At 51.1% G+C, this 19414-nt stretch overlaps 1 protein-coding gene across 2 annotated transcripts; it reads left to right on the forward strand.

The window, feature by feature from the left end:
- Positions 1 to 12635: 12635 nt before the first annotated feature.
- Positions 12636 to 19386, forward strand: GRN (granulin precursor). 2 transcript variants are annotated; one of them, XM_019752325.2, is made up of 14 exons: positions 12636 to 12863; positions 14877 to 14940; positions 15391 to 15535; positions 15656 to 15781; positions 15896 to 15980; positions 16463 to 16575; positions 16671 to 16806; positions 16918 to 17012; positions 17222 to 17345; positions 17624 to 17721; positions 17812 to 18057; positions 18299 to 18532; positions 18619 to 18849; positions 18939 to 19386. In XM_019752325.2, exons 3-14 carry the CDS (start codon positions 15398 to 15400, stop codon positions 19074 to 19076), a joined length of 1764 nt encoding a protein of 587 aa, XP_019607884.2. In that variant the 5' UTR covers positions 12636 to 12863; positions 14877 to 14940; positions 15391 to 15397; the 3' UTR covers positions 19077 to 19386. The 2 variants fall into 2 exon arrangements, with proteins under 2 accessions (XP_019607884.2, XP_019607885.2); XM_019752326.2 differs by lacking the exon at positions 12636 to 12863 and adding an exon at positions 13122 to 13278.
- Positions 19387 to 19414: the final 28 nt, after the last annotated feature.

Raw genomic sequence — 19414 nt, forward strand, 5'->3', positions numbered from 1 at the left:
GAGCACGTGGGAGGCAGGGACCTGGCTCCAATCTCCTTCTGCAGCAGCTGTGCCACCTCTAGCAAGTATCTTAACAACTATAAGCCTTAGTTCCCCCATTTATAAAAGAAGCTGATGGGAGTAATAATGCACCTGCCTCACAGGAATTATGTGAGAATTTAATGAGTTCATAGCTGTAAAGTGCTTAGACCCTTGTCTGGCATGTCACAATCATTCAGTGACATTATTATTATTATTGATTGTCTCCCAGAACCTGTGGCACAGAAAGTGCTGGAAAGGGCCTCTAGAACAACCAGGTTCTGCTTCTGGTCCTACCTCAGCCTCCAAATGCAGGCACAGATACTTATAACTCCTTACACCCCTTCCTTCCCAGAGCCAAGAACACACAGCTGCAAAGTATCAGAGCCAGGAATCAAACCTGGTGACCTCCGAGCCTCAGTTTACCCCACAGTAGAACGAAGGGCTTGCACTTCATTTCTGGTTTTCTTCTTGCAATAGGATGCCTTTGAGATTTGTCACTACACCTCAGTTTCCTCATTTGACAATAAGGATGATGTCACTTGTCCTGCCTAACTTACAGACTCTTAGCTAAAGCCACATCTGTAAAAGCTATGTGAAGAGTCAACAAATGGTTCTGTGGCCCCTGCCAGCGTCCTGGAGCTGAGCAGATCACAGACTCTGTCTTCCCCTACAGACAAATGCTTTGAGACTAAGAAACCTTGGGGGCGTCGTTGGTGTGACCAAAGGCCAGTGTGGTGGCAGCAGTCTGGGCAGGCGGGAAAGATTATCCATGGGTGATAAGACACCACTGGAGCCGGTGGAGGCACTTCCCAAGAATGAGCATGGTGGCGTTGGGGTGGAGCAGGAGCCTTGAGATGCCCATGAAGCCCTGGGCTAGACTTGCCTGAACAGAGGAGCAGCCTGGAGGCTTAAGGAGGAGGCAGCCACTGTCCTGTCTGACTCAGCCACAGTCCACACTGACAGAGCACCCAGCGGTCCTTCCAGAGGCATCATGTGGCCCCATGTGGCCATCGCTGGCTTCCTCATTGAATGGAAAAACAGAATTTCCTATCAACTGTAAAAGGGGAGAAAATGGTACCAGCCCCAGGGGTTGTGGTGGGAACTGATGGACAAGTCCTTATCTAGCACTGGGGAAGCGACATAAACAGGAGGTAGTTTATTGTGAGGCTGAATTCTTCCAGGGCCCCCCTGGAACTGTCTCATCCAGCGTGCAGCCCCAGAGCCCAGGAAGACATTTATGGGCTGAAGTAAGGCTCAGGTCCCTCCTGTGGACCCAACCAGCACCTCTGAGTTCAGGGCCAGCGCCGTCCCCCCATAGAGCTGCCTTCCTGGTGCTTCCCGACCACTGAGCCCAAGAGGAGAAATCCAAACTCCAGGCTCGTAGCTAAATGCCAAGTCAGGTCTTTGGTTGGACCCTGAAGGCACGGAGGGGTGGGGAGTGATAGAGGACTTGACTGAGACACCTGGAGAAAACGGAATGAGGTCTGTACATTGGACATTATTTTATCAATGAGATTTTTTTTATATAGGACTTTATTGGGGAACAGTGTGTACTTCCAGGACTTTTTTTTCCCAAGTCAATTTGTTGTCCTTTCAGTCTTAGTTGTGGAGGGCGCAGCTCAGCTCCAGGTCCAGTTGCCGTTGCTAGTTGCTGGGGGCGCAGCTCACCATCCCTTGCGGGAGTCGAACTGGCAACTTTGTGGTTGAGAGGACGCGCTCCAACCAACTGAGCCATCCTGGAGCTCAGCGGCAGCTCAGCTCAAGGTGCCATGTTCAATCTTAGTTGCAGGGGACGGAGCCCACCATCCCTTGCGGGAGTCAAGGAATTGAACTGGCAACCTTGTGGTTGAGAGCCCACTGGCCCATGTGGGAACTGAACCGTCAGCCTTCGGAGTTAGGAGCATGGAGCTCTAACCGCCTGAGCCACCGGGCCAGCCAATGTTAAATTTTTGAGTGTGATAACCATACTGTAGTTTTGTAGGAGAATGTCCTTGTTCTTAGGAAAGGCACACTGAAGTGTTTAGGGGTAAATACCCCTGCAATTTAGTCTTGAATGGGAGAGAGAGAGAAAGGAAGCAAATGTAGCAAAATATGAACAACTGGTGAATCAAGGCGAAGGGTGTATGGGTGCTCATTGTGACATTCTTGCACTTTTTCTGAAGCTTTTCAAGTTTTCAGAATAAAAAGTTGGTGGGGAAAGGCATCCTCCCCCTCTGAAACACGTATGTATTACTTATAGAATCAGAAGAGCAACAAAGCTGTCTTTTTTTTGTAGATTAAAAAAATAAATATTAATAAATGTAATTGCCAGGATCAGCCTACCTAGGGAAAGGCCTTCCTACCGTCCCTTGGTCCGTGGCCTGAGAACATGGGTTGGTGAGTTTTTTGACACCCAAGACTTTACTGGAGGGACCCTCAGTGTGCTCTGAGGAGGTGGCCCTCAGAGGGGAAGTGTCCTGGTTGAGGCTTTTCAGAACTGACACCCCCACCCCAGCCTGGGAACAGGCTCTCTCCTGCTCTGCTGGCGGCGTGTGGATTAATCTGCCTCCGTGGAAGGCAGTTTTTGGCCATAACTATCAAAATTCCAACTGCTCAAAGCCTGTGACTCAGCCAGGCCACTTCTGTGAATTCCTCCACCCATCATCCACTAGCACATGTGCGAAATGACACCAGCTCAGCCTTCATGGCAGCCTTGTTTGTAACAGAATGCCGTGGAAGGGGAACTGCATGACAGTCCCTTCACATGACGAATGCCAGGCCGTTGTTCTCGATCAGAGCGCTACCGCCCCCTAGGGGACATTTAGGAAATTGATGAAGTCTAAAAGATTGGGGCCCTTGGCTTTTGACAGATGGCAGGACAGTGACGCTAAATATCTTATAAAGTGTAGGACAGTAGGACACAACAAGGAGTTGTCCCAGACGCCTCTCAACTTTCCCCGGTCATTCTGGGGAGACTTGTTATAAAATCATAGCTAGTTCTATTTCGCCCACATCTTTTTTGAATGGTTTTAAAATACATTGAATTTTCCAGGAATAAAACTACCATGCAACCCTAGGGAAGATTTGGCTCTATCTCCGTTAGAACTTTACCAAAGGTCATTCACAATTTTAGAAAATCCCCGTGGCTACCTGGCCCAGGTGAGCTGAGTTGCTAACACAACGGCCCAGTAAAAGCCTGCATTTGTGGCTCAGGTTTTCCAGCGCCAGTGAAATGCGCGCGTTTGCAAGCTTCTGTTGTTCTCTTGCGGCGTGGAGCCTGAGCTTTCACATACAGAAATACGTGTTATTTATTTTACTTTTTTTTTGTTTTTCTTCTATATTCCCTTATACAGTATATTATGTATAAAATACTTTATATGTGTATTATATATTTACTCTATGAACTTTATACAGATTTCTAAAAACATCGTGCATAGGAAAATTATATTGTCTATGAATGTCATTTCCGAAAATTCATTAAAGGAGAGTTACAAAACACATATTACCCAAAGCAGGATTCGGATCTGATTCTGTTGAGAACCCCAGAAAGGACCATGAGGGCACCAAGCATCGCCCCATCCCTGTAGTGGCCTTGCCTCTGGGGGATGCAGGTTCTGACCAAGGTTGCCTGAAGTATGTCTGCCACCTGACCAGTGTGGCCATGCCATGGCTGAGTCCTGGTCATAGTGACCCAAAGTGGGGAGGAACAGCCCCAGCTGGACCTGGACCAAAGGTTTGGTCTCTCTCTCTCTCTCATCTTGGATTTATTGAGTGTTTCTCTCTCTTTTTTCTTTTTAATTTCTCAGTGTCTGTTGAGTGCCAAATACTGTTGTAGATACTGAGAGACAGCAGGGAGCAAGCCACATAAGGTCTCTGCTCACATTTTGTAGTAGAGACACAAACAAATGAGTAAATAAGATAATTGCAGACAGTAATGATATCCGTGAAGGCAATAGGATGGGTCATGTGATAGAGAGAGCCTCAGATGGCCTAGAGAAAGAAAAAACTCGGGAGTCAGGTAGTATTGCTGGAGATTAACCCACGGTGAAGGTCAAGGGAGGGTGGAGCAGGCTGGGATGAAAGGAAGTTCAGTCGAGAGGCCGGATGTCACAGTAACTTACACTGAAAGAATATTGTGATGGTTACGAACACAGGCTCTGGACCAGCCCTGGATTTAATTTCTGGCTTCAGGCCTTTCCAACTACATGACCGCAGTAAAGTTGCTTAACCTCTCTGAGTCTTACTCCTTTCATTGTAAGACAGGGATAATAATTGTACCTACCTGGCAAGGTTGCGTTAAAGATTAAAGGGGAACTTGGTACAGAACCTGGCACAATGTGAATCACGATAAACATTAGCAGGACCCACTTTTTTAAAACACCAAACTCAAGTATACCGGCAACCATCCTAATATAAGAGACTGAATTAAAGTCCCCTGAAGTACATTTGAGTACAGATTTCTCTGCTAAGTTGTTAGGGGAATTTGTCTCTTTTCTGGTCCTGTGTTTTTTCACCTTTAAAATGGAAAGAATGCTATTCCTGGTTCTACTTCCTCCCCCACCCCCCACCCCCAGGACTGGTCTTTTCACATCTGTCATCCCATTTGAACCTCACATGAATGTGTAGAGGGCACGTGGGGGTTACTGTGTACCTGTTTTACAGATGAGGAAACTGCATCTCAGAGGAGTTAAAAAACCTGTTCAAGTGACTTGGAGCAGGTATCTCCCAGTCGTAGGGAGCCTGCCTGGAGAAGGGCAGGGGAAGCTCAGGTGGGCGGGAAGGGCTGGGAGGGAGGGAGGGGGCGCTGTTGTCAGCATTCACTGGGGCCTGGGGCTGCAGGCAAGATCTCTGGGGTCTGATTGACGTGGACTAGATACCGACCCTGGACAAAACCCTCCGTGTCTTCTCCATCTCTAAAATGGAGGTAATACTGTGCAGCATGGTTATAAGAACTTAGTGACGTGCGCAGAGTAGGTATGAAAAACATCGTCTCGCTTCATTGCTCCCTTTCCCCACCCCACCCAGCTCTGAAGCTCATTAACATCCCAGCTCCAACTAGTCAACAATGCTCACAACCCAAGTGGCCTTCCATTTTATGACCCAACCTGCCCACTTGCTGCCCTTGGCAAAAGCTGGGCTCCAACTCCTGGTGTCCACCAGCAATGCAGCAACCACTCAGGGGCATAGCTGCCCCCAGGGGATTCTCAAGTTCAGAAAAAGGCATAGGATGAGGAGGGGTACTCCCTGTACCCACCAGAAGGCATGACACTGGCTGGATCACCAATGGGGCCCCCGGCCCTCCCAAGCCTTCCAGGATCAGTGAGCACCCACTTCCAGGAGAGAGGCAGGGTGTCCGTATATGTGGGCCCAGGGCCTGCGCCTGTGAAGGGTTTGGAGGACCTGAGCCCCTGTCTTGGATTTGGCTGGATTTTCTTGTTTCATTCTAATGGGGTCAGATTTTATTATCATTGATGTTGTAAATTTTAATAAGAAAATGAATTCCTTAGTTCTGAGCAAATTCAGTTTGGTTATCAAAATTCTTTCAAACATAGTAGTGATAAGGAAGGAAACGATAGTTTACTGAGGAACGACTGTGCGCCTGGCAATTCACATAGATGCGTTAGCAGTCAGTCCTCCTGAATGCCCTGGCAGATTATTACAGTTACTCCATTATACAGATGAAGGCATGTAGGGTCAAAGAATAAGCCAAAGTCACCGGCTGGTAAGAGGCAGATCTGGAATTTGAGACCAGCAGGCAATGACACGGTCCCACTGCTTGGGTCGCAGCCCATTGTCCAGGTTCTAGGCAAGAGCTGTCTCCTGTCCCCTGCCACCTGCCTGTCCGGGGGGCCACTCTGGCTTCCTGGAGACTCCCTGGGATCAGTGTTTGCCCCCACCTGGAAATTCTTCTCCAGATCATCCACTGCTCTCAGAAGACAAGAAACTGAAACTTTAAACCGAGAAAGCCCCATCCCTCTTCTGCAGGGGGGCAGACGCTCCCACATCTGGATGGGAGAAGTCAGCCCAGCCCCAGCAAGCCAATCGTACCCCATGTCTTCCCCGCCCCTGCCCCATCGCTGAGCGATTGCTTCTCCTTCTGCCACCTTTACTCTTGTCTGGCTGAGGGAACCTGATGAGCTCAGTCTGAGGGGCGCCCTGCACAGGAGTCTGAAATGGACCCACTGTCAATTGCCCCAGGTGGACAGAGTTCTGGACGTCAGGCCAAGCGGGATGGGAAAGGGTGCAGCCACAGGGTGGATCCAGGTGGGTTTCTGGGAGGAAGGACATGTGGGTGGGGGCTAGGGAGGAGAGAGTGAGGGGGGCCAAGGGGCGGTGGGCAATCTCTCAGGTAAGGTGTGAGGGGTGGTGCTGTGAGGGCCTGAGGGGAGGAATCATTCATTGAACTCATACTGGGCTCAGGCCCTGTGCTGGGGGCTCCGTAGGCCTTACCTCATTCCATGGAGGGGAGGGCCTCGTTGTCAATCTCCTCAGTGAACTGACCAGGACATGAGGCAGGGAGGTTAAGTCAAGGCATGCAGCTTGTGAGAGAGGAGGACCGAGAGGACTTTCCTCCGAGCACCAGGTTCCTCGTTGCATAAAGAGGTTCAGCGAGATGAAGGGTCCTCAGCCTTGCACATCAGACCCTCTGTAGCTACAAACACCCCCCAGGTGATTCCGGTGGGCGACTGGGGCTGAGAACCCTGGGTCAGAGGACCCCTCCAGCCAGGGCCTCTGCAGAGCCAAGTAAGTCACTCCCCTCCCAGGCTTCTCCAAACTGCTTTTCCCTTCCCCGTTCTCCCCTCCCCTCTCCTTCCACCACCCCACATCCTGCCCCCCACAACTGGATTTAAAGATGCCATCCAGCGTCACTCTACCTGCACTTAGATGTGGTCCTGTCCCTCGGGCCAGGGGGAGCAGCCGCAGCTCCTAAAGACTCTGAGTCTCCCAGCTGACAGGGAGTCAGGTACTGCTCACCCACCACCCAGATGAACGCACAGAGACCAAAGGCGAATCAAGAATTCCCTTTAACATACTGATTTAGAGATGCAAGGAAAACTCACAGATGAAACTTTTAAAGGGTTTGAAAGTGGATGTCTGGGGTAGGAAAAGAGAGGATAAGAGTGCTGCTTTGTGTGATAATTTGACTAAAATGTATTTGCATGTTACACTTTGATAAAAATACTAATAGATTAAAAAGCAACAAGGAAGGTAGCCTGCCCTCCGGCACTGAGCAAGCTGGGATGAGAATCCAGGTCTCCTGATTTTGTCCAGTACCTCTGTTGCCAAATATCCTGCCATAGCCTCTGGCCCAGACACTGGCCTGTTCCTGACTCCCCACCCCCACACCCACCCAGACAGCCTCGAGGGCCTCGTCAAGTCCCACAGGCACCAGTCAGGTGCCTGATGAGGAGGGCAGGCGCCTCAGGAACTGGGGCAACAATTGCTCACCCCAACGTGACTCAGGCAGGAAGGGGAAGGAGTAGGCATGTGGGAGGGGGACGCTGTTCTTTTGCCCTCACTTCAACCTTAGTCTTCAGGGCTGCCAGATTTAGCAAATGAAAATACAAGAAGCCCAGTTAAATTTGAATTTGAGATACACAAGGAGAAATTTTTATGTCTCAGGTATTGCATGAGACACACTTATACTAAAAAACTTAGTTTCTAATTTGAAATGAAAATTTAACTGGGCATCTTATGTCTTATCTGGCAACTCAAGATCTCAGAGGGGAAAGGCCCCTGCTGTGACTCTTCTGTGGGAGCAGAACAGTAACTCTGAATGAAGAAAACCCTGAAGGGGTGATTGGAAGAAACAGGGACAGAATGAGAGAAGTGGAAGGAGGAAAAGGGAACTCTCTAGTCCTGTATCCAGACCACCACCTCTGAACGCAGCCCCAGAGTTGCCCTGGAAGAACCTCTTAGCCAGAGAGACACATCCAGGGGCCTCTCCATGCCAGGCTCCTGAGTGGGACCTCCTGTCACTTGTGGTGCCTCAATCCAGGAAAGGGCTGGCCTCCGAGGTCCAGTCCAGCTGGGGCTGCAACAGGAATAGAAATGGACTAGGAAGAACATATTTATAACTGCTTAAGCAAGCAGAGAAGGCAGAAGTCACGAGGGAAGAGATTGATTGCTAGATTTCAGATGATGTAACAATAACACAACTTCTGACCACAAAAGTTATCATAGTCAAAGATAAAATACAAATGACAGATTGGAGGAAATATCTGCAAGACAGGTAATATCTAGAATATATAAAGACCTCTCACAATTCAACAAGAAAAATATAAACACTATAGAAAAATGAACAAAGGATGATAAGATAGTTTTATCTGTCAACTTGGTGGGTGTTTATGGATAAGATTAACATTTAAATTGGTAAATTGTTGGTAAAGCGAATTGCCCACCATAAGATTAACATTTAAATTGGTAAATTGTTGGTAAAGCGAATTGCCCACCACAATGTGGGTGGGCCATATCCAATCAGTTGAAGGCCTGCATAGAACAAAAAGACTGGCCTCTCCAAGCAAGAGGAAATGCTCTAGCGACTACCTTAGGATTTCTGCATCATCCACTCTCCTGAGTCTCCAGCCTGCTGGCTCACACTGCGTATTTTGGATTTACTAGCTTCCATAATCAGGTGAGCCAATTTCTTTTAATAGATCTCTTTCTATATACACAGCAATTCGTTTTGTTTCTCTAGAGAACCCTGACTAATCCAGTTAAGAACAGGTAATTCACAGAAGAAATACATATGCAGCATAAGCATATGCCCAAATACTCCACTTCCCTGAGGTCAAGGAGATGCAGATAAAACAACCAGAAAATACCTTCTGTCATAAGATAGGCAAAAAAAATTTAAAGTGGTGTATCCAATGTTGATGAGATTATGGAAAATAAGTTCCCTTAAATACTGTGACTGAGAGTGTAAATTGGAAAAATTTTAAGGCAATTTGGTATTAACATTTCAAATGTGTATACCCTGTACCCAGCAATGTTACTTTTAGGAATTTAACCCCCACATATACACTCAGAGACATGTTCACAAATATTCATTGCATAATTATTTGTAACTGCAAAAAATTGGACACATGTGAAAGTCCATTAAATGAGAATGGTTAAGTAAATTATGTAACATCTATAGTGTGGAATACTTGGCAACTGTCAAAAAACAAACTAATAAATAAATGCAAAGACATCCCATGTTCATGGTTAGGAAGACTTAGTAAGACGCAGTACACCCCAAATTGACCTACAGATTCACTGCGTTCCTTATCAAAATCTCAGCTGTCTGCTTTGCAGAAACTGATCCTAAAATTCACATAGAAATTTGAGAAAAGCCAAAACAATCTTAAACAGAAGTTGGAGGACTCCCACTTCTCCCGATTTCAAAACTTGCTACAAAACAATGGTACAGAGCACCAATGAGTACCAATAAGACAGAGTGGTAATGAATGGCATAGGGACAGACACATAGATCAATGGAATAGAATTGAGAGTCTGGAAATAAACCCTCACATTTATAGTCAATTAATTTTATCAAAATTAAAAATCACAAGGCCTAGCCAAAGGCCTCTGGGAAGGTCAGGGAATGGGGCAAATGGGGATGGATTATTTTATGTAAAATCTCTTTGTGATTCTGGAAATTTGCTTCTTTTCCGTCTTCCCTGTTCACAGAATGATCCTCTCTCCTTAAAAGCGAAAGGCAGAGGGAGAGAGATTCCTGAATTGGAGGGCATAAGGACACTGGAGTGTTTTTTGAGGAATATGGGAGAAGTTCTGCAGTCCTTGGTGCCTCTCCACTGTACCCTCTCCATTGAAGTGGAGGTTCACTGCATTCATTTTGACAAGCTATTTAATAAATATGTTTTACATTTCTTTGCTGTAACAATCAGAGTAACTGCCTGTCGTGTGGGTGACCCTGCTCGCTGCGCCATTTGTCGTGCGCGGAGGCCTTCTTGCCGCGCCATCTTTCAGGCGGGGCGGCCTGCGGGGTCTCTGCTCCCGCTCCCCACACAAGAACGCAGGATATGGTGAGGCCGAAAAGGAACACCCACGGAGCCATAGGTAGGGGAGTCATACCACTATGGTCTCACTGGAGGCTGGGCCCACCGGACGCCGACCTGCCGTCCGCTTTTCCGCCAACCGACCGATGACTCTTCACTCTCTCCTCTGTTCCTCTCTCTCGGCTCTCCTCTTCCGCTCTCCTCGGCCCTCCTCTTCCGCTCTCTTCGGCTCTGTTCGGCTCCTCGGCAATCCTCAGCAATCCTTCGTAGCCGCAGCAGTTATACCAGCGGCCAATCGGCTAACCGGCCACAGCCGACAGCCAATCAGCCACAGCCAACGGCCATTCACCACCCGAGCCAGCACCCTTCCACGTGAGGCCGAGAGCCTGTAAACTACTTTCTGGGGCTCTGTCCCCACACTGCCTATGATTCAAATTTCTGTGAATGCTCAGGCTCGTACCTTGACTACTAACTACTGTCCTTTAAGAGTGATGTCCATATGGCCCATATGGTCCAAGACTGTTTATCCCTAGACACAATGTCCCTAGGATGTTGGGCTTCTAAGTTCTTCAGTCTGCTTTTTGCCATTTTTCCTGTTGAACACTTTTAATCCTTGCGAAACTCAAAGTTACTACTTCTAGAAACTACAGCACACACACATCTCCTGATCGTTCTATAATCTTGATGCTGGGAAGTCAGATGACAACATTTATTTAAAATATATGAAATAAGAGAAAAGAGGCTCTGTGTGAGGAAAACTTTGAGCTCTTTCATGGAGAAAGTTTATGATCCTTTAGAGACGGTTTCTCAACCTCAGCGCTGCCAACATTTGGGGCAAAATAATCTTTGTTGTGAGGTCTGTCCTCCGCTTTGTAGGATGGTCAGCAGCATCCCTGGCCTCTGCGCACTAGATGCCAATCGCACTTCCCCCCCGTTGTGACAACCTAGAATGTACCCACACACTGCCAAATGGCCCTGGTGGGGAAAATCACTTCTTTACAGATTTTGTGATATAGGCATCCCTTGGTATAAACAGGAGATAGGTTCCAGAACCCCCCATGGATACCAAAACTCATGGATGTTCAAGTCCCTTATATAAAATGGCAGTTTTTGTACATAACCTGTGCACACTTTAAACCATCTCTAGATTACTTATCATACCTAATACAATGTAAATGCTATGTAAATAGTTTTATACTGTATTGTTTAGGGAATAATAACAAGAGAAAAATGTTCAGTAGAGACGCAACCATCATAGGCCTAACGATATAGTACACATCAGCAACAATGTAACATTTTTTTCCAAATATTTTTGATCCCTGGTTGGTTGAACCCATGAATGTGGAACCCACAGATAAAGAGGGCTGACTTGTTTTAGTCACTCTAGTGTTTTTTTCCTTCTAGTTCTGTGTAGTTGTGACTAATAGGTTACTTTATTGATTTGCCTAACATTTCATAAAAATTGTGTGTGCATGCATGTGCTTTATCAATAGAAGCATAAGCTATACCCCCTTGCCTCAGGATACACAGGAAGGAAAATATGCACAAGTGTACCAGTGTGCAGAATAGTCTCAGATTCTCAGCAGAAGCCTTACTCACTGTCTGGACCCTCTCTAACAATGAAGCTGAGCGGTGCTGCCACAGAATTCCTCAACCCTGCCATGCTTCCCTACCCAGACTCCTATCTGGCCCCTATCCCAGCTTCACACTCAGCTCAAGCTCTTCCCTTAGTCTGCAGCCCTCTCTATTCCTTCCTCCAAGGCCCAGCACCAGGTTTTCTCTGGGCCTCTCCTCTCTCCTGGTGCATCTCCCATCACTCATCTCTGCCTGGACCAGGCCCTTTGGCACTGAGCAGTCTGGCTCTGTTGCTGGCTAATCCATTCTATGTAGTACGTTTTCTCTCCTCGCCGGCCATGTCAATTCCTGGAAGGCAGCACCATCTGAAACTAGTAAGCCATTTCCACTATGCACTCATCCCCTGCCCAGCCTTGGGCCAGGCTCCCAGCAACTCCTCAAGCCTACTCTATTGAACTTGGCATTCAGTCCCTGCCCAAGGCTGCCCTTTCCATCTGGTTTCCTAGTGCTCTTCCCAGCTTCCCCTGTCTAGCCATTTCTTCAAACTCTTCCGACCTACGTTAAAATCCTCCCAGACTCAGTTTAAAAATTTGCCCCCAAGGTAGAATTAAATCTCTTCTTCCCGCCTAGAGCTAACCTACTACTTCTTCCCTATACCCATCTACAGCATTTGGCACACGACGTTGTACCTTAAATTAGATTTAATCCAAGTCTGTCTCCCTTCTCCACCCCATCCTCCGCTGTGAGCACCTTGAGAAAGGGCCTGAGGGCTGTTTATCCTGGTACCCTTACAACTCTCCTTCAACCTCAAAGTTTAATCTGAATTTGTTGAATAGAATAGAAACAGGACGCACAAATGTCCCAAATGCAGAAGCGGACATCCTTTAAATGCCCTTGAACGCACACTTGAAGGAGCAGCTCCCCTGGCTGTCAATATCTCCAGACAGACGCTGCCCGGTCTCCAGCAAACTCTACTAGGCGGCCGCAGGAGGCTGCGAGGCCGGTACCCGAAGCCGGGTTGAGCAAGCCAGGGCATCACATGATTCTCCGATCACATGATCCCTAGAAATGGAGGGTGGGAGAGTCAGGCTGGGAGGTGAGGGTATTGAGTAGAAAAGCACAGCACTCCAGGGTGGCCCAGCCCTACGTCGACAAGTAGCGAATGGGAGGACGACAGCCCGGACATCTGGCCAATGGAAACTGAGGTGGGCGGGCCATCGGGCTGCGAGGCCCAAGACCTGGAGCTGTGGGGTGGCTCCTACCCAGCGAGCGCCAAACGGGACACAGGTAAGGAGGTCGGGGGCGCAGACCTCTCCCTTGCTTCTTCAAGGGGACGTGGGGGCTTGACGTTCCTCTGGAGTTTTAGCTGGGAGGCAGGAGAAGATTCACTTAGAGAATCTCATTTGGGGGTTTGCGATGTATTGGAGGGAGTTTTATGAAGGTTGGGAGTAAGCAGTAATAGCAGTGACCCCCTTAGAAAGGGGCAATCTCCCTCTACATTCCAGCATCCCGGAAGCTGCAGCCCCTTTTCCCAAAGCAGGGACCACTCCGTTCTTGAACCACCTCCGCCCCCCATCAGCTGGTGCTGGTGCTGCTGCTGGTGGTGGGTAGTGCCCACACGTCTGGTAGAGGGAGAGGTGCCCACTCTGGCCAGGAGCTCAGAGGGCTGGGAGTTGAACTTGAGACTCAGGCCTTCTCAAAGGTAGTAGGGACTTGGGAGGGTTGTGTCTGGCTCTCCCTTACTTCCTCTCTTGAGGGTGGGACAAGCTGACTTCCGCCTCTCCCAGCCACTTTTTTCTGCTCACTCGTAATTGGATTGTTTCACCTTTTGGGAATCTCTCTCTCCTCCTGGCACTCAGCGTTGGGAGATGCCATCTAGTGGAAGATGACAGAGCTGGGAGCTTGAAGAGGCTCCTGTCCCTCTCTGGTGTGGCCGTGTGGATGGCGTGGGGTGAGAGAGGCCATAGCTCAGAACACTCCTGAGAGGAACTGGGCCCTCTTCTCTCCCATCCCTGGTCCTGAGTGTGTGTGCATGTGTGTTCAGTAGATGCATACACTATACTCCCTAACCTCAGGATACCCCAAAAGGAAAATAAACATAAATAAATAACTAGGGTGCTGAATAGTCTGAGATCTGTACCGACAGGCATCCCTTCTGGCCTAAGCCAAGAAGTGGGTGCCCCGAGAAGTTGAAAGGGACCAACGTCTAGAACCAGCCTTCTTCATCCTTACCTGGCAGGAGATGGCCTCCTGGGAATGGTCTCTGTGCTGGGGAGGGGACTCTGAGGGAAGGCAGGTGAGGGAGAGAGGATGTGCGTGACTCTGTGTGCGATGCCCTGCCACGCAGTGCGCTTGCACTGTCCACGCACACTCAGTGGGAACTGAGGCCGGAGACAGGGAGCAAACTTTGAGGCACTCACAATCAGTGGCAATTGTAGGTCTAGGACCCAAGTGCAGTATCCAGGCAGCCCATGTTCTTCCCATTTCTGTCCTGTCCAGGAAATACTTCTGTCCCCCTTCTCTGCTTGGACCCCAGGCCTCTATCCTCCCAGGGTTTGTTCATTCCAATGCACTGTCCATAGTGCCACATGTGAAATGAACCCAGTTCCAATATGCCCTGGAGCCATCAAAGCCTGTTATCTCCATGACTTGATATATAAAACGGGTGTATTGCTTAACATCTCTGAACCTCAGTTTCCTCCCTTGAAAAGTAAAGGTAATAATTACTACTTTGGTTGGTGGTTGCAAAGAAGAAAGAAAATACAGAGTGTTTAAACTGGCTCCTGAGAGGCTCAACAAACATTGCTGTTTTTGCCCCTCTAGGCAGGGAGGGTAACGTCTCCCAGGTCTGCCCCACGGAACTAGCAGGGCTGGCTGATCATGGGGGAAGAGTTGTGTAGGAAGCGAGAGGCTGCACGCTTCCCTACCTCTCCCCTGCCACAGACCTGGCTAGTTCTTTCTACTGACTCAGAGCAGCAGCTGGGTGGGCACTCGTGGTTTCTCTCCCTGTGCAACTGAGTTTCAGCTCTAGGGTAGGGGGAGAGGCCGAGGTAGGAGTATGGTACGCTTGGGCGTCTAAAAGGGCCTGGTGGTGTTGGGGGACCATTAGAACACAGATGTCTTAAAGGCTGGCCCAGACTGTGTGTCCCTTTCCCTGGGTAAGGAGAGGACAGTCAGTGGGTCGGCTGTGGCCGGCCTCTGGGGGAGGCAGCCTACACTCCACTGGCCACCTCACTTCCCTTTTCACAACTTTCACAACCCCGTGGTTTACCATGTCATCATGTGACCTCTCACCAATAGGCCTTTGCAGAGTGCAGGTGTGAGCACAGTATCAGACGAGGAGGCATCTGGAGGGGCTCGCTGGGTAAGTGGAAACCTGACTTTTCTTCAGGACGGTACTCCCTCCTTGCACCCCAGCCACATCTTCCCATGGCTACTGATGGCCTCCCCTCCCCCCCAGAGGTGGCCTCATTTCCCACAGATCAGACCCACAAAAGCCACAAATCTTCCTGATTCTCACATGCCCACATGTCTACACACTCACCCAGAAACTCAAGTGCTAGACCATGTGTTGGGGACACAGATTCATATGTACTCATGTCAGCATTCATGCTCATGGGTGTACATGCGCTGGTGCAGGCGTGACACATACAGGACAAATGTAGGGAACTGAATCTCAGAAACCACAACTGGCTTCCTCCCTGGACAAGTTGTGGGGAGGCTCACGTAGTCCTGGGCCTGGGAGGAGACTGGCCCCAGAATCAGGGATGGCGTGGACTAAGCTAGTTGCCAAATGCCTCTTGATATTCTGCAGGTGGACCATGTGGACCCTGGTGATCTGGGTGGCCTTAGTGGCAGGGCTGGTGGCTGGAATGCAGTGCCCAGATGGACAGCTCTGCCCTGTGGCCTGCTGCCTGGACCCTGGAGGAGCCAGCTACAGCTGCTGCAATCCCGTTTTAGTGAGTACCCTCAGCCCAGGCAAAAGCTGGCAGCTGGGATTTCCCAAAGGGTCATCTTGAATGGGCCACAGGAGGGGACCAGCCTCTGGTCCTCCCATTTATCCTCTCCTCACTTTCCAGGACAAATGGCCCACAGTGCTGAGCAGGCGTCTGGGCAGGCCCTGCCAGATCGATGCCCATTGCTCTCCTGGCTACTCTTGCCTCCTGACTGTCTCAGGGACTTCCAGCTGCTGCCCGTTCCCAGAGGTGAGGGTGCCATAAGCTCGATGGAGGGGTTCAGGTCTGTATTTACACTTTTCTTGCACTCTCCCACCCCCAGGTAAAAGGGCCTAGTCAACCCAGGATCTCTGTGTCCCACAGGCTGTGTCTTGCGGGGATGGCCGCCACTGCTGTCCACAGGGCTTCCACTGCAGTGCTGATGGGCAGTCCTGCTTCCGGAGATCAGGTGCAGCCCGGGTGGAGGTGGAGGGCCAGGGAATGGGCAGCATGTAGAGCCAGAGTGCCCAGGAGCCCAGTCGGCTGGGTGACCTTGATTCCTGCTCTCCTGCCCTCATTCATGTGGCATCGGTACTAAGCAACTCCCCTGCTCTGGACAAAGGGGCAGCTTTGGGGATAGGAGGGGGAGGAGAGAATGCAAGTCTCTCGGACCAGTGCCAGGCATTGCAGGGGTGGGCAGAGGCCAAACGGGGCTGGTTTAATGCCAAGCCAGTCAATGAATGCCCTTGCCCTGTGCCATATTGCTGAGACAAGGACTGGCTTGTGGGAGAGTGGCTTAGGAGTGCCTGGGAGAACACTGAACCCTAGTGCCCGTCCCCTAGTCCCTCTGTAGCTGGGCCTGCAAGCCCTGGTACCGCCAGCACCTTGAGTGATGGGGGCAATGACCTTCACTGACTGTGTTGGTGGAATCCTGGGTCGTCCTATCCACAGATACCAACCCCTTGGGTGCCGTCCAGTGTCCCGATAGCGAGTTTGAGTGCCCCAACTCCTCCACGTGCTGCACTATGCTTGATGGCTCCTGGGGATGCTGCCCCATGCCCCAGGTACAGGTCTGGGAAGATGGCAGGATGGGGAAGTCATTGGGGGCAAGCAACCGGTTGAAGGGGGCAAAGACAGAATGAGGACCATCTCTTCTCAGGCTTTTTGCTGCGAAGACAAGGTGCACTGCTGCCCCCATGGTACCACCTGCGACCTGGCTCATGCCCGCTGCTTGACAGCCACGGGTACCCACCCTCTGGCAAAGAAGATCCCTGCACAAAGGACTAATAGGGCAGGTGAAGACATGGGAGAGCATTGGGTTGGGGGTTGGGAGTGAGGAGAGGCCTTGCCTGGCTCTTAGCTGGGGAAAAGTTCCCCTCCACCCTGGCTGCTCTCTTCCCTTCCAGGGGTCATGTGCCCGGATACACGGTCCCAGTGTCCTGATGGTTCTACCTGCTGCCAGCTGCCTAATGGGAAGTATGGCTGCTGCCCAATGCCCAATGTGAGTGAGGGGCTGTAGCCAGTTGGGCTATGTGCCCACAGCCACTTTCCAGGGACTCCAGGGGTGGGGCTGGCTGTCTGGTTGCTGGGAGCCTGGCTGCTCAGAACTCATGCTACCCCCTAGTGGGGGGTTGAGGCAGTGCCAGCTGTGGGCCTGGCTGAGCCTTGTGCTCAACTGGAATCACAAAGACCCACCCCTGCCTCCCCCAGGCCATCTGCTGCTCAGACCACCTGCACTGCTGCCCCCAGGACAGTGTGTGTGACCTGGTCCTGAATAAGTGCCTCTCTAAGGAGAACGCTACGGACCTCCTCACCAAGCTACCGGCACACACAGGTACCAGAGGCAGGCCGCAGACCATTCCACATGCCTAGGAGGAGCTCTCCTCCAGGTTGCTCCAGGAACAGATATGGGGATGGGGGACCGATGACCGCATGGAGGGGCCAGGGCAGGTACAGCCCCCTTTTCTCCACATTGGGCTTTGCCTTAGGATCCCTGCCAGGGATGGTCCTTCATCCTCAACATCTGGTCCCAGCTGTGGAGCTGGCAAAGGGTAGGCACCCCAGAGGGTCCCCAGTGCCACTGCTGACCTGTCCTCCTTGCCTAACTCACAGTACAGGAGGTGAAGTGTGACATGGAGGTGAGCTGCCCAGACGACTACACCTGCTGCCGCCTACAGTCAGGGGACTGGGGCTGCTGCCCTTTTGTCCAGGTACCCACGAATGGCGGGTGGGCCGGGCTGATCAGATGGTGACAGCCAGCTAGGCCCCTGTGCCCACTGTTCCCTCTCTATCTAACCTAGGCTGTGTGCTGTGAGGACCACGTACACTGCTGTCCGGCCGGGTTTAAGTGTGACACAGAGAAGGGTACCTGTGAACAGGAGGGCCGCCCCCTGCCCTGGATGGAGCAGGCCCCAGCCCACCTCAGCCTGCCAGACCCCCAAGCCATGGAGAGTGATGTCCCCTGTGATAACGTCTTCAGCTGTCCTTCCTCCAATACCTGCTGTAGACTCACGTCTGGGGAGTGGGGCTGCTGTCCTATCCCAGAGGTGATTGCGTAGGGGTATAGCTTTGGGGGACAGTGTCTTGGCTTGGGCGGGTGGCCAGACTCCTGTTACCTTGCTCTTCTGCCCTCTGCCTAGTCCACAGTGGCACGCCAGCTCTGTCAGATTTCATTCCCAGCTGGAGGAGCTGTGAGCAGGAGAGGCGGAGTGGGGTTCGGTGGGGGCTCAGCATTCTATCCCACATAGTAGCTTCTTAGACTACCCTTTCTGCCCCCTCCTTCCCCAGGCTGTCTGCTGCTCGGACCACCAGCACTGCTGCCCCCAGGGCTACACTTGCTTGGCTGAGGGGCAGTGTCACAGGGGGAACAAGAGAGTAGCTGGACTGGAGAAGATGCCTGCCCACCGGGCTTCCCTGTCCCACCCCAGAGACATGGGCTGTGACCAGCACACCAGCTGCCCAGTGGGGCAGACCTGCTGTCCAAGTCTAAGTGGGGGCTGGGCCTGCTGCCAGTTGCCCCACGTAAGTACTCATCGCCTGCTCCTGGAAGGGGAGCTGAGTCCGGGCAGAGAGGGGGACAAGAGCGTAATGCTGCTCTATACCCCCAGGCTGTGTGCTGTGAGGACCGCCAGCACTGCTGTCCGGCTGGGTATACCTGCAATGTGAAGGCCCGAACCTGTGAGAAGGAGGTGGATTCTGCCCACCACGCTGCCCACTTGACCCGAGGCCCTCACATGGATGTGGGGAACGTGGACTGTGGGGAGGGGCACTTCTGCCATGATAACCAGACCTGCTGCCGAGATAGCCATGAGGGCTGGGCCTGCTGTCCCTATCGCCAGGTCAGTGCCACCCCCAACCCTGGGGCTACGTATGGGCCTGGGCCAGGTCCCACTCTGTCCAGCTCTCACACCCTCCTCTTACCATCCAGGGCATCTGTTGTGCGGATAAGCGTCACTGCTGTCCTGCTGGCTTCCGCTGTGGGGCCAAGGGCACCAAGTGTTTACGCAGGGAGACCCTGCGCTGGGACACTTCTTTGAAGGATCCAGCCCCAAGACAGCTGCTGTGAAGAGGGATTGAAGACTGAAGACTCCGTAGCCCCCAGGACCCTGCTCAGAGGTGCCCACTGCTCAGGCCTCCCCAGCACCTCTCTCACACCAAATTATCCTGGACCCCTCATTCTGAATCTCTCCTATCATCATGAGAGGTGGGGCCTTAATCTAAGGCCTAACCTATCAGAAGGGGGGCTGTGGCAGAAGCCACGGTACAAGCTGCCATCCCCTCCTCCAATTTCTGTGGACCCTGTGGCCAGGTGCTCTTCCCTATCCACAGGTGTGTGTGTGTGTATGTATGTGCTCCAGTAAAGTTTGTACACTTTCTTAACAGTGTCTGATTTGCCCACCCTGC

This window comes from Rhinolophus sinicus, linkage group LG15 (assembly GCF_036562045.2).
Source record: "Rhinolophus sinicus isolate RSC01 linkage group LG15, ASM3656204v1, whole genome shotgun sequence".
NCBI lineage: Eukaryota > Metazoa > Chordata > Mammalia > Chiroptera > Rhinolophidae > Rhinolophus > Rhinolophus sinicus.

Excerpts from the sequence above, each read along its gene's own strand:
- GRN (XM_019752325.2), top strand. The coding sequence starts at position 15,398 with ATGTGGACCCTGGTGATCTGGGTGGCCTTAGTGGCAGGGCTGGTGGCT. Across the intron at positions 15,782-15,895 it reads GCTGCTGCCCGTTCCCAGAG|GCTGTGTCTTGCGGGGATGG; the intron begins GTGAGGGTGCCA and ends TGTGTCCCACAG. Across the intron at positions 16,807-16,917 it reads ACAAAGGACTAATAGGGCAG|GGGTCATGTGCCCGGATACA; the intron begins GTGAAGACATGG and ends CTTCCCTTCCAG.